This window comes from Labrus mixtus, chromosome 4 (genome assembly GCF_963584025.1).
Source record: "Labrus mixtus chromosome 4, fLabMix1.1, whole genome shotgun sequence".
NCBI lineage: Eukaryota > Metazoa > Chordata > Actinopteri > Labriformes > Labridae > Labrus > Labrus mixtus.
In genome coordinates, this window is record NC_083615.1 from 5172583 (window position 1) to 5200322 (window position 27740).

Genomic DNA, 27740 nt, shown 5'->3' on the forward strand with positions numbered 1-27740 from the left:
CCCCCCCCCGCAGTCTGCAGTAACCATGAAGCACTTGGCGTTCCCCCTTGTGCTGGTTTCTGCCTTTAAATCAAATGTGGTGAGAAAAACAAACACTGTCAGTTACGGACAGTTAAGTTGAAGAGGACACATTTGAATGAGTTGTGATTTTAGGTTGCTTTAAAGCATAATGTGTTGATTTAACACTATTTTTGATGTTTCAAGGAAGAATAATACGGTCTCATTTTTAGTAAATCATATTTTGGTCGTGTGCTGTTATTTAGACTGTATGCAGTTGTTATCAAATGTGCATCTTCTTAAATTTTATTCAACAGTTGATTAGAAAACAAAAACAAAAGAGTGATTTTTAAAGATTAGCCAGCTACACATGGATTAACTTCTGCGCATCAGTAATACTTCCAACTGTTTTCCACTGTCCCATTATAAACCTATAGTGTACTTGCAGTAGTCAGGAGGTCAGAGTCTTCTTTCTCATGGGACGAACAGGATCTGATCTGATCCTCAAGCTTTCTCACAAGGACAGTGGTGTCAGTTTACGGACGTGAATTTGCTCCAAGGCCGCTTGTTCGTTACAGGTGGATAACGATTCCTTTGTTCCATGTATTTGATTTATGATGAGCTATACAGTGATCATAGTGTTTTCTTAAGGTGTTTCCATTAACTCTTCAAAGGGTTTTGACATAGGAAGGAAAGGATCCTAACAGGCCTCACCTAGGAGGGTGTGTTTTCTCTCCTCAGAGCATATGTTCCCTTTGTTCTTTGTTTGCTTGCTTGACAGTTGTACCAATAAACTATAAGAGAGTGGACATTACATCCATGGCAGGTGCCTCATTTAGTATGTTTTATTAGAGGTGCACAAGGACTTTTACAGTTTTAAGTTTTATAGGCTACAATAATTTCAGAGTAACGTGATCGTCGATTCCTTAAGCGTTATTTTGCGGGCACATTTTCATTTGATTTGTAAGCACATTCAAATAAACACATAAAACTAACTAGGATATTATAAGCTACTATGAAAATTTACTTTTATTAGTGAGTGTCAAAATAAACAGAATAAAATAAATAATATATAAAATAAAATAAATGAACATCCTGTAACTTGCAGATACCACAGGAGAGGTGACGTATATCAGCTCCAATCCCTTCGATACTCATTTTTTGTTTGGTGATAAATGATGTAGTAAAGTTAAACATATAAACAAGTTGTAAAAAGTAACGTTTAGTTAACATTTTGTTGACATGGTGCTAATTAACAGTCAAGGAAAGGATTTCATATAATGATGCATACATAATCACCTTAAAGGAGTGGGTGTTGGACAAATCCCCTAAAGGGGAGAATCTGTACATGCCATGTGTAGTAAAGATCACTATGTGTTCTCTATTTGTTGTTTCCTTTCACTTCCTCTCTTTTCCTACTGCACCTCCTTTAGTACACTTCCTGGTTTCTCCTCTCCCCCGTGGATTAGTTGTTGTTTGCACTCTGTCACTAATTAATTAGATTGAATTCACCTGCCTACTCCTTATTTAAGTCTGCACTCCCTTACTTATGTTTTCATCCTCACATGGTGTGGCAGTTCAACAATGGTAAGGTGGGTTTTACTCCTATTTTAGTTACTATCTAGTCTATTTTAATTTGTCCTAAGCACTTTATTTAGCTTTAATTCCTTTCAGAAAGTAATGTAATTCGACTTGTTTATGGTACTAATATTATTTTATTTTGTCTTTCAGCATGGATGTTCAATCCCATGTGTGTGTCTTATGATTCACCTAACTTGAAACGAAATAAACCTGTTGCATAAAAATCAAGTCTTGTTGGATTCCTGCATCCTGACCCGATGCCCCCAGGGTGATAGTACTTCAAATTTGAACCCTTTAACACCATGTGTGGCATAAAGGCTAGAGGTACCTGATACAGGTATCCTAAATTCAACAGAGCTTTTGGAGCTGCCCATGTTCACGCCTCTCTCAAATCTCAGAAGTCACTGCTGTCAGACTCACTCATAACAAAGAGTGTTTCCGGTGCAGGGCTTCAAAATAAAAATAAACAGTGACAAACATCGGAGTGTGACACTAAGGTGTGCGAACATTTTTAAATAATTATTATTTTTTTTGTCAAATATGAAGTAGATTGGAGAGATGCCAGTAGGACTGTGCCATTTTTAATTTCTCCTCAGGGAGACACTTGTACTTTTACTTTGTAGTCAGTTCCGACTTTCTTCTTGCATCTTTGTGTTACTCCGTGAAGTTGAGAGAAGTAGTAAACCTGTTGTGAGAAATCACGATTCAGTATGTTGTTTGCGCACCATCGTGCGCGGAGCCCGTGTGGTTTGGAGAACTTCAGCAGTCAGCGATAAGAAGCGAGAGGAAACTGTTTTCGGAGTTTCATATGCTGGATGCGTGCTCAGTGAAGAGGACCAGCCACCCCCCCACGGGCCATGGTGGGTTTCTTTTAGCGGGATGAGAGCCACCAGGGGCCGTGCGCACTGGGGATATCCAGGGCGCCGGTAGTGCGCTCTGACTGGGAGAGCCGTGGTGGGTGGTGGTGGCGGCGGCAGCAGCAGCCGGCGAACGGGCTCACGGTTGGGTCGGTGCCCTCCTGATGACAAAGCGGGGGATGAATTTGACCCTAGAGTCAAGATGATCGTGGAGTTTTTCCCTTGGAAGAAACTGCGGCGAAACAGCAGATATCTTCTGTTCGGGGCGATTCTGCTGGTCGGAATTTTTGCATTCTACCATGAGACGGTTGCTGCAAAAGCATGGAGCAGTGACACCGGTAAGTGTGTGGTTTCTAGTCCGGACATTGTAGTTGCAAAGTCTGACTCAACAAGTGTGTTTAAAAAAAAAGTTTTGCATGATCATGACATCGCGTAACTGACAGAATAACCTGATCATGGAAAATGAGCTTGTAAAAAAACAACAGAAGAAATACGAATGTGGCTTCTGTTACATTAAGACAGTTACAATCAGGCTTAAATATTCACTCATTCTATTTGATGAGTCTTCTTGCAATGTTTCGGATACTGCTCATTAATGAAGCTCCTCAGCTGTCATAGTGTTTTCCACTAGTTTTAGATGCAGTGCATTGCCACACAAATTTCAACTCCATTAAACATATAAACCACGCAGAGCTTAATCATCAACTCTGGTTTAGAGAATCAGCAACATTTTACACTGCTGTGTGGGAATGGTGTTGATAAGTAACTTTTAACTTTCATTCAAGATGACACAAAATATCTATTAATGTCACTGCTTATCAATTCCCAAATAGTTTCTGGTATTGTGATCAATTAAAAGTATGTTTGGTGATTTGTTAATGTAATGTAAGGAACCAGAACATGTAGTTAACATCTTTTATATGAAGTTTTCATGAATGATGCTGGATCAATTCACACAGGAAACATGAGCCAACAGCAGGTGAATCAACAGGTCGTTTTTTAAAAGAGATGGAGCATTGTGTGTGTGTGTGTGTTAGAGTGAGAAGGGTTTCGAGGGGGGAAGGGGAGGTCAGATTGCAGGTTCACACTCAGACTAAGGAAGTCTCGTCTCACACTGGGTAACCAAACTTCCTGCCCTTTACCTTATTTACACCTCAGTCTACCATCTGTCGCGTTGCACTCACACCCGAGTTTAACGTCAGGGTGCCACCACACTGGTGGGAATGGAGGTGAAAATGGTGAAAAAAATCAAGTGTGTGTCTCGCCACAAGAGATAAATAACAAAACATGACAAACACACACACACACACACACACTTTGAACGGGGCCTAACATGTAAACGCATGCCTCAGACCTACATTACAGGCCCTGCCTATCTACACATTCCTGGGCTGCAGCCCCCTTGTCACAGTGGGACTTCTAAGGGGAAGGGTTCCTCACAGCCTTCAAAACAAACCAAAGAGCAATTATGAACCATGTCGTAGAGGAATGTCAGGTAGGATTCAAACATTAAAAAAATATGCCCTCAGCTTTTTTTTTTCTGGGAGTTTATGATGACCCAAAGAGACCTCTGGAGGTGTCCTCACAACAGTTTATTTATTGGCACACATGGAGTGAAAAAAAAAAGTGTCAGAAACAAATAGAGTTCAGGTAACAGCAGTTGTTTTTCTCAATAAATTAAAACAGATCACATGAGAGGATGGGATGAAGAGTTTATCCATCAAAGCAGACAAAAGGTTATAAAACTTTAATACAGGCGCAATGAAGATCATTAAAAGTGTTCCCAGATATCTTGGACAGGTAAACAAATGTTTGCTCATCTCCGAGGCTCAGAAACAGCTTAATAGATTCTAAGTTACTTGAACATATTTTAACTGTTCGATGTTTGTGTCAGCAGGATTATGGTGATATTACTGCCTTGATTTTCATTAAACTTGGTCGAGGTGTGTAGCATGGGCCAACAATGACATGGCCAGTAGTTCATGTATTGGATGTGGTTCTCTGACTCACAAAAAGTAGGCCTAGTTATTAGTAACAGTACATAATTTGTATGATATTTTGCATTCATTTAACGCTGAGGTTGCATGGTTTGCATACCAAGGAGGACCTTTAATGTTTAATGGCTTCTGCGTCAGCACTCACCAAGTGCCCTTGTATTTGTTTGACAGACAAGTAGTTCATAACAACCATCAATAGTTCTGCAGTGTTTCCCCTAGGTTTACAGCGTTGGGGGGGTGGGGACAAGCCGACACGGCAACACGGCGACACAAACACTTGAAGGAATCTTGGTGTTCATCTGTTACTTTTAATGACAGATGTCCTTTTCTATCGGACAGGTATCCTTAAATCACTTCTTTCCCTGATTTCTGACTCTATCCACTATCCTATCTCTACAATAAAGTCACAAAAAGCCCAAAAATAAATCTTAAAAATATATATATATATATAATGGTAGGGGAAACACTGTTCTGCTGTTTAAATTTGTGAATGTGTATGAGTTGTTGTTTTTTTGAAAATGCAAAACATAATTTAAATCAATGAACTTTTAGATTCAAATGTAGTGCTCGACTTTATTTACTTTATAACTGTATTCCTATTGTTGATAGATATTTTTCTTGCTATACCTGCAGGCTTAAAATATTAAAACATTCAACCCAGAAATGTGGTGGAATAGCATATTCATTTTGTAGATCTCTGAAAGATGATTGACATCTGTGAACACATGGCACAGAATAAATATTATCTGTATTCAGCATCAGCTGCAGGACAACCTGCTCCTCAAAGTTTCACAACCAGTTGGCATTTACCATTTCTGTGTATTTGTGTTGTGGTTTTAACTTCTCCACTGGTCTAACTGGTTACTGATGAAACAATGTTTATCTCATCTTCAATTGTATCTCTTGTACAAGTCAATTCAAAGAAGTTTGTGGGGAACCATTTACACACACAAAAAAAAGGAGCATCAAAGAAGACAAAAGGAATACATCCGTCTATGTCATCATCATAAAAACTACATGATGACTATATGGCCCCTCTTAAAAAAAGAACAACCCTGTGTATTCAAATGAAATCCAGTTTGTTTTCATGGGCAGCAGAGCGGGAACATGTCCGTCACATGTAAACTGTGGAGAAGAAACAGAATGAAAAACACAGGTAACCACAGAAGGGCTACTCCCATGCTGGGGTCTGTAGGCTGGGTGTTTAAGTGAAGGCTTGTTATTCCCACATGTAGGTCACACAGGCACTTAAGAAGATAGATAACTTATAAAGCGCTGCAGTTAATAAATGTCCCGATAGAGAAATGGCTGCCAGGTCGTCATTTTTACCTGGCGATTCTCTTTTGTGAATGCAAAATGTATTTTGTGATGAAGAAAATTTGTACTTTACTTACTTTACTTTTTTGTATATATCAACTCTTCCATAAAATCTACATACAAGTGTAACAGAGTGGGTTTACAATCCTCCTTACTCAAACAAAAGTTGGTTATTTGCGGCGTCTTTAAAGGAGTCTTGCCAAACTTGAAATAAACAGTGTCTGCAGAGTAAACAGACCGGGCTTGATTGTTACTTTGGTACAAGGCCTTTTGCGACATGCCGACGCGCCATCACAAACACTTGAAGGAATCTTGGTGTTCATGTGTTACTTTTAATGACAGCTGTCCTTTTCTATCGGAAAGGTATCCTTAAATTACTTATTTCCCTGATTTCCGACTCTATCCACTATCCTATCTCTACAATAAAGGCACAAAAAGCCCAAAAATAAATCTTTAAAAAAAAAAAAATGTACTTGAAGGTAGGGGAAGGCTGTCAAGAAGCTGGGTGACTACATTTCCAACCTCACCCGCATGGATGCCCACACCAACAAGATGGCAGAGTACCTGTTCGACAAGCACACCCTGGGTGGGAAAAGCTAAATGCAGAGTCAGGATTACTCTGCCTGAACAACCCCCCCACCCCCTTGCTCCCTATCCCTCTTCCTGCATTTTATCCCATCTCTCCCCCTATCCCCTTCCAAGCCGATCCGGCCGAAGATTTCTGCCTTTTAATAAGGCAGTCTTTTTCTTACCACTGTAACTTTTGCTGCTTTGCTAAAGTGCTCATGATGGATAGGCCGGATCTTTGTAATATAGCAATAAGTAAGGTCTTTTACCTGCTTTTTGTAACATAACAATGAGTAAGGTCTTTTACCTGCTTTTTGTAACATAACAATGAGTAAGGTCTTTTACCTGCTTTTTGTAACATAACAAAGAGTAAGGTCTTTTACCTGCTTTTTGTAACATAACAATAAGTAAGGTCTTTTACCTGCTTCTTGTAAAGTGTCTCGAGATAACACTTGTTATGATTTGACGCTATACAAATAAAAATTGATTGATTGATTGATTGATTAAGCTTTCAATGAGAGTCTTAATGACACAAAGGCTTTAAAAAAATAAACACCTTTCTACCTTTCTACCATTAACACCTTTATAATGGTGGCGGAAACACTGGGTAAAACACTTTAAAACCCTGCAGCAATTTTCTTTTGAACTCATTGAATCGATGAGTTTCACCAAACAAAGCTCAACCAGTTATCAAAAAAATGATCGGATTTGAGGACACAAGGCATGATTTAAAAACCAAATAGTTTCAGAGTTGTAAAATATTCTGTCAAGTGGGCGACAGAAGAAGTGTGAGTACGAAAGACTTGCGAGTGCAAATGGAGATACAAATATTCCCCATCTTGCTTTTCTTAACCACCACTCTACAATTACTCACGTCTCCAAAATTGGCCCCTATGTCTCAAGGGTGTGTGTGCTCTGAGATCTCCACCCTGGTGATAATGACAGACTCCGACTCCATGAGCACAGCAATCCAAATTCACTCACTTACACCACAGGCTCATAAAATACAGTGGTCCCCTTTTTTTTTTCTTTTTTTTTTTCAAATATGCACCACTCTATAATTTGAAGGATGAGGGAAGAGGTTAGAAGAATAATATTTCTACATCTGCTCTGCTGCAGTGTCGGAGATGTTTGCCCACACACGAGTGTGGCAGCAGCTTAGTGAAGGCTGTGACTTAGTTTAGCGACATGAAATGGTCATTGGTGAAGAAATAAAAGAGGGTGGGATACTCGGTTATATTGTTCAAGCAACATAAGAACTCAAGGAATGGATGAAAAAGCAAGTTTAATACAAAAGACTGGAAATGTGTAAACATCTGCTGTGAGGCAACGAGCAGATTTATAACACTGGATGGGATGGGCGGTGGTCTGCATGATTTAAAGTCATTTTCAGGAGGTTTTTTTTCTGTAGCAGAGCTGTGTGTGTAACATGACGAGCAGCAATTTTTGAGATGCGTTTTTTTATAAGTAAATGTACAAATTTGCGTTGCCCTCACATAGCTCAGTCTGTGAGTTAACTAATTTTCCTATACACTGCCAGATGCAAATAAAGCCACCCTCCATCATTCAGAAGGTAATGCGTCATGTGTTTTGCCTGTCAGCATTACGCTGCTCTGATTATTTTTTTTCCCCACTTCTTCCTCAGGCATGAAGGTCGATGCTGGCGGCAGCTGGGGAGGAGCCATGTTTGACAGGGTAAGGGCAATGCATGGAAAAGAAGTGGTAGCAGAAATAAGGTGATGCAATGGGGTGTGTGTGTTTGTTGAGGAAAAGGGTAAAAGTGATTTTTTTTAATACTGCATGTGTGTTATTCCAGGCCAGAAAAGACAATCAACCAGTCTCTACGGAGGATTCTGCTGCCTGGAGATCCAGCTTCAATCCACAAACCTGGAAACCAGAGGTGTGTGTGTGTGTGTGTGTGTGTGTGTGTGTGTGTGTGTGTGTGTGTGTGTGTGTGTGTGTGTGTGTGTGTGTGTGTGTGTGTGTGTGTGTGTGTGTGTGTGTGTGTGTGTGTGTGTGTGTGTGTGTGACACTGTTTCTCACCTCTTCCGAACTCTGAACAACCTGCCCGGGCCTGCCCAAGCTCCTCCCACCTCAGTGTGTTTACCTCAGAATATTTCCTGTTGCACAGTCTGCCTCTGCATCAGGGTCGTCATATTTCCACTATATTAAGCAGCGCTGTGCCACGGCCAGTTGCTGGCACCTCATGTTTCACGTTCGGGGGAAGCCGTTGCTGTGATTGGTCGGCTGTTGTTCACACAACAAAACATTTCATGATCACAGTGTTAAGGTTCTACAAACCAGCGCTGTTAATTTCAGAAATGTTCCCCTGTTATATCAATCAAAATAACAACAACAGTAACTTTTTATTTTATAATGCACCTTTAAAAAAACCAAAGTAATAAGGTGTCACACACAGGCACATATTAAAATACAATAGATTAAAAAACAAGTAGACCAATAAAAATAATAATAATAATAATACATTTTATTTATAAGTGCTTTTAAAAACTCAAAGACACTGTACAATAGTTAAAAACAAAAAGAACAGCACAGTAAGGACAGACTAACAGGCATTGCAACATTAATAATAATAATAATAATAATAATAATAATAATAACATTATTTATATAGCACCTTTTAAAAACACAGGTTTTCAAAGTGCTTTGACAAACAGCAAGAACATAACAAATGCAAAATACTAAAAATAATGAAATACAATTCAACAGAAAAGAACCCAAAGTGCACGATACCCAACAGACATATATAACCCGACCATCACAAGAACCATCATAAGAACCATCATAAGAACCCAGGCAACACACAAATCATAAAGATAACAACATTAAAGGTAAAACTACAGAAAACAGAAAATACATCACAATCATACATTAAAAGCTTGTTTAAAGAGGTGAGTTTGACAATGACAGCGATCGTATACGATGCTGTTTGTAATTAAATACAAACAATTGAATAGATAAAACAAATAACGTACCAGTATTCACAAACAATCTGAGAATCCTCTTGGAGAGCTCATAACTTAGCTTAAAAATTCCTAGCCTAGGAGTGATTTAGGAACATTCTCAGAGCGACTCTGAGCGAGGAATGGACAGAAACTTTTATCTTGGTGAGGAGGGGTGGTTGACCCCGTTGCAAGGTATGACATATTTTTTTCACAAGCTATGATTGGTTAATCTAAAAGAATTGAGGAAAAAAAGTAAATCATCTCCAAATCAAGTCAGACATTGTGTAATTATGAACACTTTGAATTTAGCACCTGTGTGATCATTTGTAAGATGTACTTTAAAAGTATAAAGCCTACAAAATGTTAGACATCACATGACCACCTGTGCAGCAGCCTCTCCACACGCTGCTCGTTACAGCAGCAGGTAAAGGGTCTTAATTAGTGATTGCATGTAGAGAAACTCAACATGCATGTCTCACTTTGTACTGAAAAGAAAATCAGAGATGGATTGATTTTGATGGTCTGCACAAATCGTTTTAAGTCCCAACTATTAGTCAAAACTAATATTCTTCATGAAGTGTTTGGAGAACATTTCTCTGTTTTTCTCCTCAGCTTGAGAAACTCTTAAACCTGTTAAAAGTCCTCCTCACTACTCCTAACAGTTTTATACCTTAGGAGCTCTCTTAAGGGTTAAGACACTTTGTGAATAACTTTCATCTTTACAAGGATCTAGTCCAAACTTTGAGGGGAAATTCTTAAATGTCCTGATTCTAAGAATTGTCTTTGTCACAAGGAGCAACTCTTAGTAGGAATAGGAGGCTTTGTGAATAAGGCCCCTGATTATAAATAAAGGAATCATCAGGAATGATTAAAAAGTTGACTCAAACCTAGCTAACCTTGGATCTCAGTATTTTTAAATATCATTAATATTTAATATTATATCAATTTTTAATTCTTTGCAACAATATGATCATATAGCTCAACAGCCATGACCGGTCGTCATCAATGTCATTACACATATCGTTACAGATCAATGATTTATTTAGCCAAACATTGAATTATTTCATTAAGCCATCGGTTCTTTAAAGTATATAACATCATCAAGTTTTGAAAAGTTCCTTTTACACTTCCAAAAGTCAGAGGAAAGATTCAAAATAGTATTTGTTTTTATTTTAAGGACAAAACAGTCATCTGACACCTATACAACACAAATCTGGACAATGCATAATACATAATACAATAAAGAAGACGAGAGAGATCCTAAAAGTTAAAGATATTCAATTGAAAGTTTTATTAGTCAAAGTTAAAAAGAAACTCCTCACAGCTCATTACGAGGATATTTGACTCTTTGCTTGAAAATTAATTCGACAGCTCAAAATCAAAAGAGAGTTTGACGGACAGTCTTGCTTTACATCAACATAACTATTTAAAATAACTGTTGGCCATCATTATGAGATCTACAGTATTCATGTTGCCAACCATTGTTACCAAAATTGTTTGATATAAGTCGAATGATAAAAACTGAATCCTGAGTAGGTAATGGTTGCGATAAGTTTTTGAATGTTAGGGAGGTTCTTGACACAGTTTCTTCCGTCAGTCTGTCTCAGATGTCTCCGAACAAACTGAGAACGAAGGAGTGCAGTAAAAGTCACAGCTCTCACGTGTTTAACACCCTCATTGACTGGCTAGGCAAGGAGAAAGAAACCGCAGAGCCGTGGTGAAATAATGAATGAAATATGATCGAGGTTGACAGAACAGAAGCCTTTTTAGACTCCAGGTCAAGGTGTCTTTGAACACACGCAGATCAGAAAACATGGCCTCTTTGGCAGGTGTTTGTTTACAGGACATCTGTGCCTCTGCGTCTTCAGTTACCTGTGTGTGTGTGTGTGTGTGTGTGTGTGTGTGTGTGTGTGTGTGTGTGTGTGTGTGTCTTCCGAGGTTTCCTACAGACTTTTCATTGAAATAATTACAGATATTTGACAGCAGTTTCCATTGTCGTCCCATTCCTGTGATCCACCCCTCTAACAGTGTAGCTCTTACGTAAAGGTTTAGCTCACCCAAACCACAATGGAAACCTTCTCAGGGCATCGAGCTATTCAAATAGTGTAGGCTTTGTTATACCATGTTTTAGTGTTCAAAACTCGGAAAAGGTATATTAGAAGAACGTTTTTTAACGTTTGTTAGAAATATCAACTGAGCTCGTTACAGCTTGAGATACGGGAGAAAATATGTTGTCTCTCTAATGTAGGTGAAGCTACGTGTGTGTACACAGGAAGAGGGATGGACAACAGGAATTGGGTGACAGTTGAAAGCAGTAGTCTTCTCATTGTATTCTGAAGTGGTATCCAAGGAAGTGTGTGTTTGTTGGTTTTAGTTTGCTCTGTTCTGAGGCCAGATGGTTTATTGTCTCACTGCCGACCAACTGCAGCACGAATACAACTGTGTGTCTCCTCTTCCTGAAGTATAAGGGAAAGGCCAACATGCACGTCTTCGAGGACTGGTGCGGCAGTTCTACAGCCGACCTCTCCAAGAACCTACACTACCCGCTGTACGCTCATGTGAGTCTGACCTTTTGCCTCCTGAGTTCACTCAGATTCTATACATGTATATCTATATGTGTGTGCTCCAGGGAGGTTCAAAAATAAACGTAACTCGGATCCCAAATATTGGACAGACTGCCATGCCAGTCACTACGTTCACATGTTGTTTCTTCTGACACACACTCACGTTGGAGACGGCGGTTTGTATGTTTCCTAGCTAAAAAATGTAGTTTGATGATGTATCAGGACTGGAGAGGGAAGGCATTAATTTCAACATTTGGTATAAATACATTGTTTTATGTAAAGTATGGCCCTCCTTGATTTTCACTCTCCATTGTCATAGAGGAAGATGTTGACAGGTTAGATATATTTAGGGTTGGAACAATTTTTTTCACACCAGAGGACGAAAATGATCAAAACATCAGTGGTTAGGAGCGCTGCATGGGTCCTCTATCGGGCTGAACAGCAAACAGGTGCTCTTTGTGGAGGGTGGAATGAAACAATGAAAACAATAGGCTGGATGTGTGTTTATCGTCTGAAGAGCAAGGAAAGGCTTTAATTATTCTAGATAACAGCAAAACTTGGTAATAGATTATCATCAACTCGTCAAAATCATCCACTTGACACTATCTAATCTTTATCAATCACCTTCATGTGTTTTAAAACCTCATGTTGAATTTCATTGCTGACTGAAATGTATTTGACTCTGACACAAGCCTAAGTAAACACACACACACACACACACACACACACACACACACACACACACACACACGCACACACACACACACTTTTTTTTTTCCACTCAGAGGAACAGGAACATTCTACATCTAAATGCTAGTTCCTCGTCCCCCATAAACCTGAGGTATAGTCGTTGTCTGATCCTCTGTTTGCCTCTCCTTGCTTTCAGTCCAGGACTACAGTGCAGAAGCTGGCCGTTACTCCTAAGTGGACCAACTACGGGCTCAGGATATTTGGTTATATACATCCATACACTGACGGTACAACATGTCGTCTTTCATCTACTTCCTGTCAGTTACCACACTGAGCTCACGCGTGCAACACTCTCCACAAATCTGTCTCTTTATCTCTTTGTCTTTCTTCTTTTTTTTTTTTTTCTCTTCACTATCAGGGGAGTTTGTGTTTGCTTTGAGCTCCGATGACAACTCTGAGTTTTGGCTCAGCACAGATGACTCCCCCTTGAACTTGCAGTTACTAGCATGGGTTGGAAAGGTAAGAATGGCTGTCATCTTTTTTTAAGCCCCTTAGAGCCATGTTAGATTTATTATAATCTAATAAAATCATGTCTGTGGTTTTTTTTTTTTTTTTTTTTTTCTCAGACTGGCAAAGAATGGACAGCCCCTGGGGAGTTCGAGAAGTATGCCAGTCAAACCTCCAGACCGGTTTGGTGAGTTCACTGATTTTAACGTTGCATGACTGAAAGACATCCTCGCTAATCTTTAGTATTTCCTCATAACAGGAATAACTAAGAGTAAATAAGCAAACTCTATAAAGGATTTTTTTTTGATGTTGTGTTCACACTCGTTAAAAACTGCTTCTTCACGACTACGTGGGTGTGTTTTGTGAGCAGATTTGAATCCAATGAGGTCATGGCAACAACTGCCATCATCACTGTTGAAATACTGGTTGGTGCACAAACAATTGGGCTCACATCTTTTCCCATCTGAGTCCCTTCCACCTCAAGCCAATGACTACAGCACAATTACAGCAACATTGAAATACATCTATTTAAAAAAATAGCAATAAAAAAAACATGTATTATGACCCACCTGCATTAAAGGCTTTATATGTGATTTTTCACACTTAAATATAATATAAATCAAATATCTCCTCTGAAAATAACTCTGTGAGTCATGACTGTCTACAATGGGTTTAACACCCGAGTCCCACTGTCTGTGATGTTTTCAGAGTCCTATCTTCACTTTGTTTACATCGCCAGGACGGCCGGCTGACTCCTCCCCTCGAGTATAAAAGTTGTTTAATTGAGGGACTAGAGAAAAGAAGAATAACATACTGTACTCACTGCTTAACTGTGTTTCTAGATCACGCTCATTTCAGGTAAATTTACATGCAGTGTGAAGATACGAGCATAATAAAGATCGCTAGCATTAGCATGCTAACACAGCAATGCACCACGAGTTGTTTTGGTTTCATGCTGGTGCTCAAGGGCGACATCTGCTGGATCAAAAAATTGCATATAAAGCCTTTAAGTAAGAAGCTGCTGTAGAAAAAAGGTTTTCACATATTGTAGCTTTATGATGTTGGATCATTTCAAAGTGCTCCTCCGATCACTTCACGGGGCGCTATACTGCATCCATCATTGTTTTTGCAAAAAGCTACAATCACAAACTTCCAGTGTACATTTCAGACAGCATCAGCGGAGTAGCAGAAGTGTGATCTCACCCATCTCGTAAAAATAGTGAGGACAGTTGATCCAGAACTATGTAAGAATCAACTGACGTCTGAGTCAGTCCGAGGGTAGGAAATAGATCGGCAGTACTTTCTGGATGCCTCTGGACGAACAGTGGGACAGGATGGCGGATTGCAAAACGATGAGTGTAGCACCGGTGCTTCACATTTTGTCAAATGTTTTGGAGGGCAACGTGAAGTTTCAATATGTTTTGTAGACTGGCAATGAGGTGTACTGTATGTGTTCCATGATTCTCCGCTGGCCTCGCCTCGTTTTACCTTTCCACACCTCCTAAAATGATATGTTGATTTTTTTACACGAGTTGCATTGTGGGAATCCTAGAAATCTGCCTTTTTTTTTTAAGTTTGATTCTCACCAAGGTGTTACAGTCCTTGGTTTTTTTGACCCATATTGACCTTTGTCTCCTATAAGTCTCTTGTACTTTGATAGCAGTGCATACTAGATTGCAGGAGTAACCACATCAAAGCAGTGGAAACGTCTTCTCTGAATAACCTCAGCTTAAGCATTTCTGTGTGAGTGTATCTCTGCCCCTCTGGAAATGAAACCTCTATCGTAAGACTCATTATTACTATTATCGCTGCTACATGTAGCACCACTAGCATTATTGTAAACACGCTGAAAAGATGTGTGTCACACTGTGGGGGCGGTTTTTACTGGTAATGTGACAGGAAATGTTCTAGGCTATAGAATCTAAACCATTTTTGGAAAGTTGCCGATGATGCCGTGATGCTGCTGTTACCTTAAACTAATAAGTGGTCGGACAAACGCACCCACAAACCAACAATCAGACAAATGCCTCTACAAAGAGCAGTTCTCACTTTGATGAAAATGAGCACGGTTGTATCCCAGAAACCCAGAGTGCAGTAGATTTATTTTTTAATAAACTTGACTGAGTTTTATTGTTTTATCTGCCTGATCAGCCTCAAGACAATCCAAGAGGAAAGAGAGCGTGTTCATTTGTGTCTGGTAGAATAAGTTGGTTATGGCCGGGCGGCCATAATATCCACAGATCTTTCCCTTATTGTCAACAAACAACTGAAGTCCTGCATATTCAAATCACATTTAAATAATGCTCTAACCTAATGCAACCTTTTATTTTGTGACAGGTTATCTGCTCAGGGAAGGTACTTTTTTGAAGTTATCCACAAGCAAAACGACAGAGGGACCGACCACGTGGAGGTGGCAGTAAGTAGTTATGGGATATCTTCTCTCATTACTTTTATCTTGTGACTGTGCAGTGTGAGTGATAAAGCGGGAGAGACATGTTGTTCTTTGTGTGTTGTTTTTTTTTCACAGTGGCAGCTTACGGACCACGACAGTAGATTCATGGTCATTGAATCTCGTCACATCTCTCTCTATGTTGGTAAGTAAACACACACACACACACACACACACACACACACACACACACACACACCAGGACATAGGCGATTACAGACCCTTCGTAGGGGTGCTTCAGCAAAGCTAAATGTAATCTCTGCACACCTAAATAAAAAACAGGGACATGAGCCCCACCAGATTTTTGAAATTTGAAGGGAAATAATATTTTAAGTAAAAAAATAATCCTTTGCTTCTACCATACAGCAATCCGTATTCCCAACACGATATGTAAACTAAAATCAAAGTGATAATTCCCTTGTCAGGATGCAAAAGAAAATCTTTACCTTCCTTTCTTAATAAAAGGCAGAAAAACCCAGAGGTCAGTGATGCAAGACGTAGGATATTTTAGGTTAACAGAAATTTGATTTATTTAGTGAGAAAAATATCCAAAAAATTGACTTTTCCTGACTAAAAGTAGTCATTATACACAGTGTTGCCCTGCATTCAAAACTTTGATATAATTGAACAATGGTATTGGAATTTAAATATGGCTCAACAATGAGTATAATTATATTAAATACTGAATTCCTTTATGACAAATAAAACTTTCATAATGCAAATAATAATACCGGAAGGAATTGAATACTTTTGCAACAACAGCATATTCCATCTTTCCTCTCCTTACAAACCAGTTTGTGGTGTAAAACTCATGTGACTTCATGTGACTGTTATTGTTTTTAATAAAAAATCTCACATGGAGGAAAATATTTCTTGTTCGTGAAGTGACTGGTTTAGCAGCAGGACTCAAAAAGGAACTCTACATGTCATAATTCCCTTAGGAGCTGAGCACCCCTAAAGGTCTGATCCTAAAATCGCAGCTGACCCAGGATAACACTTCTGAATCTGTTAGTCTAAAAGAAACACTCCTCTCATACTTGTGCTCTGTGGCTTCATCTAACAGACGAGTCAGCATTGTTAATGAGTGACATCGCACACATACCGCAGACCGACGCGAGTCACCAACGCAGCCCCGCAAAACAGAGCAGCGTCGCAGCAGACATGCTGAGGGAAGACCTGCGAGACACTCTCTACAAGGGTGAGAGACGTCTCTCTGGTTTTTTTTTTTTCCAAATGAAATCTGTCATTCCTTCCGTTCCAGATAAAAGTCATGTGCACTTTTTTTTCCCCTTCCACTGAATGCCCCAAAGAAGTCGAATAAGTGTGTTCTCCTTTTTTCTTTTTTTTAGTGCCTCTGATGAACAGCAAGTTATTACAAGGTGTGCTGCCCGACTGCTCGTACAACCCCAGCTACACAATCAAGGACTTTCCTCTGATGCGCTACCAAGGACTGCAGTTTGTATGTATTCCTCCAGCTTGTTTATTTCACATGATGCACTTTAGAGTTCTTAAATAACACAATAAAGGTTTTGAATTAAAGAGCAGGACAACAATTATCTTGCAAACATAAATTAATTATTATTATTAATAATGGAACAACTTTTTGTGTTTATAGCGGCCTGAGGAGGCTCCCTTCATTTCTAATGGCACTACCTTATTTTTTTTATGTGATCCTGATGTGCTTAACATTAGTGAGCTTTTAAATTTAAAGATGATCAAGACACTTTGCATCTATCAGAAAACCATTTAATTTCCCGTCCTCTGATTCTACATCCTTTATGTCCATCGTTTTATTATTTGTCCATTAGTTTGGGATGACTTACTGGGTCTCTCGTGGTTTGGTTGTCAGCCGAGTGATATCCGTACACATAACTACCGAAAACCACAACATACATTAAAAAAAAAAAAAGTGGGAATGGCTTTTTAAAACATTAAACAAACAAGATATGACAAATCTATACGTAAGCTTTTCAGATGCTAGTGGATGCTTTTTTTTAAAAAAATTTACATGGACCTTGTTAGCTGATTGTACCTGTTAACAGCCTTATGCTAAGCTAAGCTAGCTGATCATTGGCTGTAGCTTCTTCTTTTGTAACAGACAGACATGAGAGTGGTGCATTATTATCTTATTGTCTTTAGGAATGATCGAACTGCTTCTTCAGATAAGGGCGTGTTTCTGGTTTGGATTAGTCATGTAGGGCGGCAGTAGCTCAGTCTGTAGGGACTTGGGTTGGGAATCGGAGGGACGCCGGTTCAAGTCCCGGCACGGACCAAGTCCGGAAATTGGTCTGGTAGCTGGAGAGGTGCCCCCCCCCCCCCCCCCCCCACAAGCTCAGGAGCGCCCACCGTGGGCAGCCCCCCTCACTCTGAAACCTCTGTATTAGTGCATGTCCATAGGATCCTGTTTGTGCATGTGTGTGTATTTCAGCCTATGTTTGTGTAGCATGTTTACTAGACAGAGTGTAAAAATGAATTTCCCCTCGCGGGATCAATAAAGTATAAATTATAATTATTATTAGGTCACATCACACTGAAGAAGAAATCTTGAAGATCTCAGTTTCAATCTCTTTGTGGGCATCAGTGGCTCTAAGCCTGTAACAGAAGCTGTAAATAAGAGTCAGACGGTGTCCATTTGTCAAATTTGCAGTTTTTCCTTTTGATTTCTTCCTGTTTTTGAAATTCATTGTCCATTGCTACCCACCTTTTCTTTGATTGTGCGACCGCTTACACGTAGCAGACTCATGAATGTCTTTCAGATTGTTACTATAATCTGGCAAACATCCAAAAAAAAAATAACTTGTTGTTGTTGTTATCTAACCTTTGCAAACACCTGTTTGATCGCCGCAGGGTGGCGGTTGGATAACCCTTATTATACAAGATCTCATGATTCATCAGTAAGCTCTCGCAGCTTAAGCAGCATGTCTATTCATTTCATCTCCCCAGGTCCACTTGTCCTACATCTACCCCAATGACTACACCCGCCTGACACACATGGAGACAGAGAAAAGCTGCTTCTACCAAGATAGCCCCTACTACAGGAAGATGTGAGACTGTTTTGCATGAACTTGAAACATAATAATCATAGATACATGTGTAGTAAGACTTATTGTAACCAAGTACTAAATGGTAATGTATGCAAATTCAATTCATCTTTATTTGTACAGTGCCAATTCATTACAAATGTTATCTCAAGGCACTTTACAAAAAGCAGGTAAAAGAACTTACTCTTTATGTTATATTAAAAAAGAGCAGGTAAAATACCTTACTTATTGCTATATTACAAAGAACCAACATTAATCCATCATGAGCACTAAGCAGCATTAAGCAAAGTTACAGTGGAATAAAAAACTTCCTTTTAAGTGGCAGAAATCTTGGGCAAAACCAGACTCAAGATGAACAGCCATCAACTGCTCTGGACCTTCGGGGAAGCAGGTTTATTCATAACCAATAGAGGGTGATGTAACACTAAATCTGCTTAGAATCTATTACACAGCAGAAAAGTGTTCTTAACATATCACCAGGCACCGTAACTTCTTTCAAATCTCTGTATAATGTCTCGTGTTTTCTGCTCTTGTCATCAGGTTTGGTTTTTCGAGGTACATGAGACTAGACGGTCCTGAAAAGGAAAACATTGGCATGGGTAATTTGTACTTATCTTTTCTGCATAACATATCAAATTGCTTGTATCCCAATTGTGTACATCACACTCTCCTTTTCTTACCCTGCTTCTGGTGAATATTAGATTTTGGTTTCCAGAAAAGAAAAGCCGAGCAAGATGAGGAGGACGAGTTTGACTTTGAAGCCTATCAAAGAGAAAAGGAAGCCAGGCGGGGCCAGATAGATAATGCTCTTTTCCCGGACTATGGTGACGATTTTGATGACTATATCCAGAGACGCAGGCGAAAACTCTTCTCATTGGGCAATCAAGAATCTAACTATGCACTCAAGAACGCTTCTGTTACAAGACTGCGGGTGCCAAAGACTCAACCAGTGGCACAACAACCTGCTGAGCCCCTGCAAGTAGTGCCAATGCAATCCTCAAAACAGGTAAAACCAAAAATGAATCCAAAACGAGTAAAGAGGAAAAAGCTCAAGTTAGTGAAAAAACCTGTGAGACAAATACAGAAAAATGTAACAATACCAGTGGGTAGACCGAAGCGTAAAAAAAAGGAACGAGCCGTCAGAGTCAAGTCAGAACAGCTGAATCCTAAACAGCTTCAAATCCCGAAGTCCCATAAAATGAATGACACCCAAATCCAAAGAATCAAAAACGTAAATCTTCGACCTGTAAAGAGGGATGTTCCTTTTCTTGAAACACCCAAAGTGGCCAAGCAATGGAAAAATGAAATTGAAAAAGGAGCAATGGAGCTCAATCAAACCCCCAGCATGCGTTCCACCACCCCTAAGAGGGAGCATCCTTTAGTGAGACCCAATCAGAGTGGCCGATATAGAAGAAAACACCTCAGGGATATGGATGTGTTGATGAATGTGACTCTTCAAAAGGATCTGGACAATAGTATTCACAGAGCAAAGATAATCACGAGTGGGAAAAAGGACACAAAGTGGTCGGATACAAATAGAGGTGAGGAGCAAGTGGGCGATGAGGACGAGGTTCAGAACAGGGCTGTGGTCAGGAAGGAAACTGTAGAGATGGAGAAAGACTCCCTGTGGGGAGGAGACTTTGAAGGTATGGATGACGAGGATAGCACCCCAGCACCGGTGTTTGACCCCGAGATAAACTGGAACCAGACCTTCCAGGTCAGCCCCCTGGACCTTCAGGCAAAGCGATCGGATTGGATAGACCTGCACTGCAACATCTCAGGCAACCTGCTGTTCCAAGCCAGTGAAGCTATGCCCATGGTGGAGGCTTTCATGGAGCAACTCAACAACAGGCACCACGGGTACGTGTTTCTATTTGTACAAGCGTCAGCACCTGTGAATTATCTGGATCACAAAACATACCTTTGTGCTATGAATGAGACCTTTAAAATACATATGCCCCGGGGTGCTGGTGGCGCAGTGGTTAGCGCGCGCGCCCCATGTGTGGAGGCCTTGGTCCTCCAGGCGGGCGGCCCAGGCTCGAATCCGACCTGTGGCTCCTTTCCCGCATGCCGTTCCCTACTTTCTCTCCCTGATTTCCGACTCTATCCACTGTCCTATCTCTCCAAAATAAACAAGATCAGAAATTAAACTTAGAATTGTCTTAGTGACATCATCATTTCTAATAAGAAAAACAAATTAAAATTTTGATGTATTTATTTTCTGTAATTTGGTGTCCGTTTCATATCTTATCAAGGTTCATCTTTTTGCTTCTTTTGACTGCTGTCTGACATCATCCTTCTGGTTACTTCTTTGACCAATTCACTTCTGTTCACATAAACCCTCAGTCTTAAGTGCCGCCGCAAGTAGTCAACAAGTAGTGACTAACATGGAGCATGTGATGTTTCCTTAACAGATGACTCAAGTCATGGTGACATAATAATAATAATAATATAATATCTTTATTTATATAGCACCTTTAAAAACAAATGTTTACAAAGTGCTGTGACAGACAGAGCAAATACAGCAAAACAACAACAGAACAGAGATCAACAGAGAGGGCAAAATTGTAAAAATGCAAATAACAGGAATAAGACAGAGTCAACAGGCAGGTATGGAGAGGCAGTTCAGTACAGTGAAGGAAAATTGAGTTTAAAATCAACCAGGAGAAAACAAAATGAAAATTGAGGGAGACTTGGACGACATCACATCACAGGAACACAGAATGAAGATAAAAAAAGAGAAGGGATAAACAGGACAAAAGCAACAGAGAGCTGAAGAGTTAAACGATAAAAGGAGTAGGAATTTAAAAAAGACTAAGAGCAGTAAAATGAATACAGGAAGGGATACATATAAAGGCTAAAACATTTAAAGAAGAGAAAGATAAAAAAGGGTTAAAAGCAATAAAATTAATAAAAGGAAGGGATTGATCTTTAAAGGAGAAATCACATCAAAGCAAGTCTATAAAAGAAGTGATTTAAAAGATGCCACTGACTCTGCCCGCCTTATCTCCTCAGGCAGGTTGTTCCAAAGTCGAGGGGCTCTGATCGCAAAGGCTCGGTCTCCTTTTCGATTTGAGCCTCGACTTTGGAACAACCAGAAGGGCACTGCCTGAGGATCTGAGGTCACGAGAAGGTTGGTAGGGGGTTAACATTTCACAAATGTAACTCGGGGCAAGGCCAAGACGATCTTTAAAAGTGATCAGTAAGATCTTAAAATCAATTCTAAAAGTGACAGGTAGTGACAGGTAGTGACAGGTAGTGACAGGTAGTGACAGGTACATACTCTAGTATATGAAGATAGAAGTTATCTGAAGGTACAATCATGTTAAAACATTGCATCACTGTTTTGCAGCACATTTCACTTTGTTCCTTTACATTCTGTCTGACCTTGCAGACAGTATACACTGGTCCGTGTGGTCAACGTGGTGAAGCGTGTGGACACGATCCAGGGCAACCGCTACCTCCTGGAGCTGGAGCTGAAAGACGTGCACGGCCATCTGCTGCGCCTGTCGCACTACATTTATGCTCTGATTCGCCACAGCGGCCTGAGCGAAGACAACTTCGATTACCATCAGCCCAAACCTCAGCCCAAACCTCAGCAGGTGCTGTGCAACCCCGTGGGCTTCCGCTGGAATCCTACTGCAACCGTCCACTTCATAGTACCAGGTACACCCGCCATTAACCAACTCCATTTATGCCATTTCACTCATCAAACCATTTCTTTCTGTTCTGCTCCTTTTAGAGTTAGATTTTTCTTTTTGAGAATTCACAAAAAAACATTCATCCAAACGGTCCGCAGGTGTTTTAAGTTTAGAAAAATACCATTTCACCAAAAACAATGACACAAACAATGCACAAGCATTTAAAAAAAAGTAACAAGTGACAAAATATTCTAAACATCATCTGTTCATCAACTTCTACTTAGACTCATTCTTCTGTACCATATTGACAATGAAATGTCCTAACAACAGAAAGCCTGTAAATATCTACTAGGTAAGAAAAGGGAGAGCTGTATTAGTCTCTTTTGGACTTTACTGTCATATTGCAGTCATAAAAACATTCAGATCTCACTGGACATTTTAGTAAAAAAAGCCTTCAGGAAGTCTTTTGTATGTGAGGGAATAAAGACAGTCTGCCTCGGACAAGATCTTAAAAAGCAAAGTTCTAATGGAAGACACAGTTGACAGTTCTGTCAGGTTTATTCTGATGTACTATGCGTCTGTGTGTGATGACAGCACTCAAACACATGCATACCTCTTAACAATGATTATGCTGCTTTATGCCACAAGTGTTAACATGCTCACATAATACCACTGCCATGGACAGACTGTCCTTTTCAGGTTTTTTTTTTTTGTTGATTTATGAATTCCCACACATCTTTCGCAGTGAAAAATCAGGCCCGGTGGGTGCAGCAGCTGATATCTGACATGGAACAGCTGTTCAGAGAAACGGGAGACATCAACTTCAATCTCATCATTGCAGACTACAACAGCACTGACATGGACGTGCGGAGCGCTTTGCAGAAATCCAAACTCTTCAGGTGAGGATGAGTGTGCGTCACTTACAAACCAAGCAGAAACCCCAAAAAGTGAAGCCTGTGAGGAATCGCAAAAAAAAAAAACTGCAGTTCCGAAACTGTCCACTTGAAGATGGCTCCAAAAGACCCGGAAGTCACATAAACACCTCATGTTAAAATGTACAATTTGACAGCCTGGTACAAAATGTGATTTTGGTGTTTTTTTTAATTTTATTAAGTATTAGAGTTAATCATATTAAGGGGCGTAGCAGATCTGACTGATGTGCAGGCTTGTTGTTGCTGTTTATCAAAAGGCTTAAGGCCTCAAATGTTAGCTTGAGACAACATTTCCAATATGGCTTCAGAAACCATGCCTATGTCCATGTACTGTAAATTCAGTCTATGTTAAAAACTGAGCTTGTTGAACAGGATGTGTGTGTACTGAAACTGTTTGTAATGAATTGATCAGGTACCAGTATGTGAAGCTTGCTGGAAACTTTGAGCGCTCTGCTGGTCTACAAGCAGGTATCAACCTTATAGATGTGAGTATTGATGCAAATGCAGCGTTAAAATGAAGTGATAGATGTGAGTAGAACGCAATTATAAAATAATATTTTCCCCTTCCTTCTCCCTCAGAATGACCACAGCATTGTGTTCCTCTGTGACCTACACATTCACTTCCCTCCCTCCATCATCGACACCATCAGGCAGCACTGTGTGGAGGGATACATGGCCTTTGCGCCAATTGTCCTGAGACTGGACTGCGGGTCTACGCCAGCTGAACCCAGAGGTAGACGCGCTCACACTTTAGCTGGAATATGACACTAACTTTTTTTTTTAGCTGTTATCAAAAAAAATTCAGCTCTTCAGTCAAACATTTTCAGAAGTGTTTTCATGAGTTTGAATTCAATGAAATGAACGAGAGATTTTTTTTTAGAATCAGTACATGAAAATAAGCACTCCTCTTGTCTTACTCAGAACAATGTCGTAATTTACTCCAAAAATACAGCAGTATTATGAGCTGGTAAAATTGTCTCAAATGATGCTGAGAAGTTCCTAACTTTTTGTCAAAGTGTGTGCAGAAAGCCTATTAAAAAATCACAGGAAAGAGAGAGCAAGTTAAAGGAAGCCTACTTTGTTTTTGTTTTTAAGCGCTCTCTGTTCACTTTAGAGATTCAGTCTTCATTCTCCACGCCTCTCTTCATCTCTTTTTCTGACATTGATATTAAAAAATTGTTGCTGGATAGCCATACAAAGCTGTTTTGTGTCAGCCATGCCAGCTACACCTGTTCTAAAGTATTATGGCATCGGGTCATGCCAGGTTGCAACCTGTGGCAGGTGTAGATTAATAAAAAACACATTAATATGAGGAAGGCAGTGGTCATTGTAGGACATGTACTGTGTGACTCAGACAGCATGTGACTCACCAACAAGTAACACACAACGAGAGAGAACTAAATAATGTGCAAAGGTTTAAATGATGTAGCCACTGAAGGGGAAAATAAAGGTTTTCCTGGAGAATGTGCATACATGTTTTTTCTGTCTGTGTTTCAGGTTACTGGGAAGTCAATGGCTTTGGCCTGCTGGGGATCTATAAATCCGATTTGGATGCAGTGGGAGGGATGAACACCAAAGAATTCACAAACCGCTGGGGAGGAGAAGACTGGGAGCTTCTTGACAGGTGTGTCCACGCCTTCTTAACATCCAAATGATGTCCTCGTTCACTTGCAGTAACCAGTCCATGCATGTTGTTTGTAGAGTTAAATAAACGTTTGTGAGCGTGAGTAAACACTAAAGGAGAAAGGCACCGGCATAGCTCAGTTGGTAGAGCAAGCGTCCTATGTAAAGAGGATAGTCCTCATAGCACTGGTCGCAGGTTCAACTCCTGATCCTGATGCTGTTTGGTGCATGTTATCCCCCTCCCCCCCCCGCCTCTCTATATCTGTCCTGTCAAAGAAAGCCCAAAAAAAAGATATGAGTAAAAAACTCTCCTCTGGTCTCTGTTGCAGGATTCTTCAGGGAGGCCTGGAAGTGGAGAGGATCTACCTGAGGAACTTCTTCCACCGCTTCCACTCCAAACGTGGCATGTGGAACCGGCAGATGATTCCCAGCAACAGGTGACCTTATGTCCTGTCGCCTCACTATGACCAGGGTCGCCACGGTTACAACAACCATGGCCACCAGAGCACTTTAAACAGCTTAAGCCTGCGTTAAGCTGATGCTAGTTGCTAAGGAGATACTTCTGATATACTCCATTTGTTTCACTGGATGTGTTAACTACTGAGAGGATACTGCTCTGACTATGAGATCTTACATATGAAGATACTGCTGTGCGCCATGTTGCTGACTTTGACTATAATGATCTGCACTACTGGCTGCAAAAAAAAACAAAACCCATTTGTGTATTTGGTAAAACACAGCCTTATTTGTTATGTTGTAAATTATAAAAAAGATATATATTTATTATATCAGTGTTTTTAGGATTTTTTTTTTTTTTTACATCAGTTGTCAAGTGCTCTATTGTGTTTGCATTGACACAAATTGTGCCTTCTGTTGTGACTGCTACTCAGGTACTGGGGCCACAAAGGTCTGTTTTTTTGTGTGTGTTGCAGACAGGAAAAGCCTTAAACTGGAAAAACATTTTAAAATTGAAGTGATTCCTTTCATTGATGGTAGCATTTAGTTTTATCAGAGGACAGTCCATTGTGAGTTTTATACAGAAAGGATATTCAAATATTTTTTGGACATCTACCCTTTCCTTAAACTGCAGCAATTTACTAAAAGAGAATTGATGGGTGAACTGCAGAAAGGTCATACAGATTTGTTTTTACTCACATGTCAGGCAAATCGAAAATCTGCTGAACCTAACGAACTTTATTTGTTTCAATGAGTCTGTATTTTAATCAGTTTATGAAGCCTCCCATTCTGACATTAGGAAATACTGTTTTTGTGTCGAAAACAGTCAGGACATACAGTGAAAGAGACATGATCTTGTGTATTTATTACATTGTTTTATTGTTATTTAAGACCAGAGAAACGGCAGCATTTTCTCACAGCTCACATTCCTGTTCAACAAGTCTTTGTGCCTTTCTCCGTCTTTTTTTTACTTGATAGCTGTTGAACAGTTTCAGCTGAGATTTAAGGAAGTAAAAAACACAATTCTCGTGTAATGCCAAAACAATGCTGTTTTATTTTTTGTTAAGCAACACTGCCAGGAATTGTGTTGCGTTTATTTTTTTCCCCCAGCCTGACATCCTCTTGTACTGAAGAACTTAAGCTTTTGTTATGCGGATACTGATTTGGCAGGGATGTTAGATGTTCATCTTCTCGGTCCATCTCTATTCTCTTACCTTCTCTTCTTCCACTAGATATACCTCATCGTCCCCACTTTTGTGCTGGGAATTAACCTCTTTGTGCAGTTCTGGATTCTCTTCACTTAGCGTTACGTTTGTTTGTTTCATTTTCTACTGCTTTGACAAATTTGTGGAATAAACTTCTTGTGGCTTAATTTCATTATAATTGTGTGCTCTTTAATATTGTCGCCGTGTGAGTAGCACTTGCAAAGTGAGACGAGCTTTACATTTAAAATATAACAAAACCAAGTCATTTGACTAATTGTGTTAAACCTGGAATTATAAGACCAAAACAAACCTAAATGGTCTAAAGGCTCTTCCAATTCAGATCATTTCGCTGTTTAAATGCCTGGTTCTTCTTTTTTTACACATATTTCTTTACAACCATAGATTGATTTTAACCAAATAATTTTGGTCGATTGCACGTTCTGACTCCGATTTATTGATAACTACTGTATCTGTGGCATACAGGAAACCTTTCAAAGCAGTCTGCATGTCTTCACTTTATAAAGGTCAGTTAAGATGTTATCAATATGACAATGTTGTGACATATTGTGACATGGGGAAGATACTCATGCTTCTCAATCTGGCCAACACATCTTAAGCATGCACAGGTACCCAACTCCACATCCGGTTAATGACCATGTTGGTTTATGTGGTCATGCTACCTGTTTATAGTGGAAGCACAGTTACTGTATGACTTAATCTGGTCTGAAATATTCTCAGATACATTCAAAGTGAATTCCCTTTTGTTACACAGCTGCAGGGGGGGAGTTCAAATGGTGTCTTTCCTGTGCTATGATTTTACCGCTCTTCAATCAATCAGCCACTGAAAAGACTATAAATATATAAATTCTGGAAAGAAGTCAGTCAAATTAAATATTGAATAACCAATAAGCTACCAATAGACAACAGCCAAAGTAAGCATTTTATACTTTCTGAGCAGTAAAAAAGGATTTGGAAAATGTCCGCCAAGTGATGGTCAATGGTTTCTTGCTGTATGGGTGGGTGGTCCTGCGACTTGAAAATGAATCTAGATTGCTGATTATATGGCCCAAGAGAATACTTTTCTGTCTATGCAGAGGCTTTACACATATACATACACGTAAACCACTAGGTAAGACAAAAGACATCTGAGAATATAACCAGCACGACTCTGGGGCATGAGGACAATTCCAAGCATTTAAACTGCTCTGCACAGTGAGAATATAAATATGCATGTACACTGGTACAAACTATATTTGCACAGATGCTCACGAGTGCTCGTACATTTTTTGGGAGGCTGCTGACTCCATCCTTCAACCTTCATCTTACTGACAAACCGTGATATCAATCCAA

The 27740-nt window shown here is 39.8% G+C and overlaps 1 protein-coding gene across 3 annotated transcripts; it reads left to right on the forward strand.

Annotated features, from left to right (window-relative positions):
* The first annotated feature begins 2274 nt into the window (after positions 1-2274).
* Positions 2275-26562, forward strand: b4galnt3b (beta-1,4-N-acetyl-galactosaminyl transferase 3b). Of its 3 annotated transcripts, none has more exons than XM_061035292.1 (20): positions 2275-2773; positions 7962-8011; positions 8133-8216; positions 11745-11840; positions 12733-12853; positions 12955-13055; positions 13163-13230; positions 15381-15459; positions 15571-15637; positions 16556-16690; positions 16842-16951; positions 18436-18536; positions 19074-19132; positions 19235-20393; positions 21928-22199; positions 22920-23073; positions 23519-23591; positions 23686-23839; positions 24604-24730; positions 25059-26562. In XM_061035292.1, the coding sequence occupies exons 1-20, from the start codon at positions 2638-2640 to the stop codon at positions 25168-25170; spliced, it is 3258 nt and encodes a 1085-aa protein (XP_060891275.1). In that variant the 5' UTR covers positions 2275-2637; the 3' UTR covers positions 25171-26562. The 3 variants fall into 3 exon arrangements, with proteins under 3 accessions (XP_060891275.1, XP_060891276.1, XP_060891277.1); XM_061035293.1 differs by having other exon boundaries at positions 12733-12823; XM_061035294.1 differs by lacking the exon at positions 2275-2773 and having other exon boundaries at positions 7994-8052.
* Positions 26563-27740: the final 1178 nt, after the last annotated feature.

What these genes read in the sequence shown, in the direction of transcription:
- b4galnt3b (XM_061035292.1), top strand. Translation starts at nt 2,638, where the DNA reads ATGATCGTGGAGTTTTTCCCTTGGAAGAAACTGCGGCGAAACAGCAGA. An exon ending in CACAAACCTGGAAACCAGAG is followed by an intron (nt 8,217 to 11,744) that starts GTGTGTGTGTGT and finishes CTCTTCCTGAAG; the next exon opens with TATAAGGGAAAGGCCAACAT. An exon ending in GCGAGACACTCTCTACAAGG is followed by an intron (nt 16,691 to 16,841) that starts GTGAGAGACGTC and finishes TCTTTTTTTTAG; the next exon opens with TGCCTCTGATGAACAGCAAG.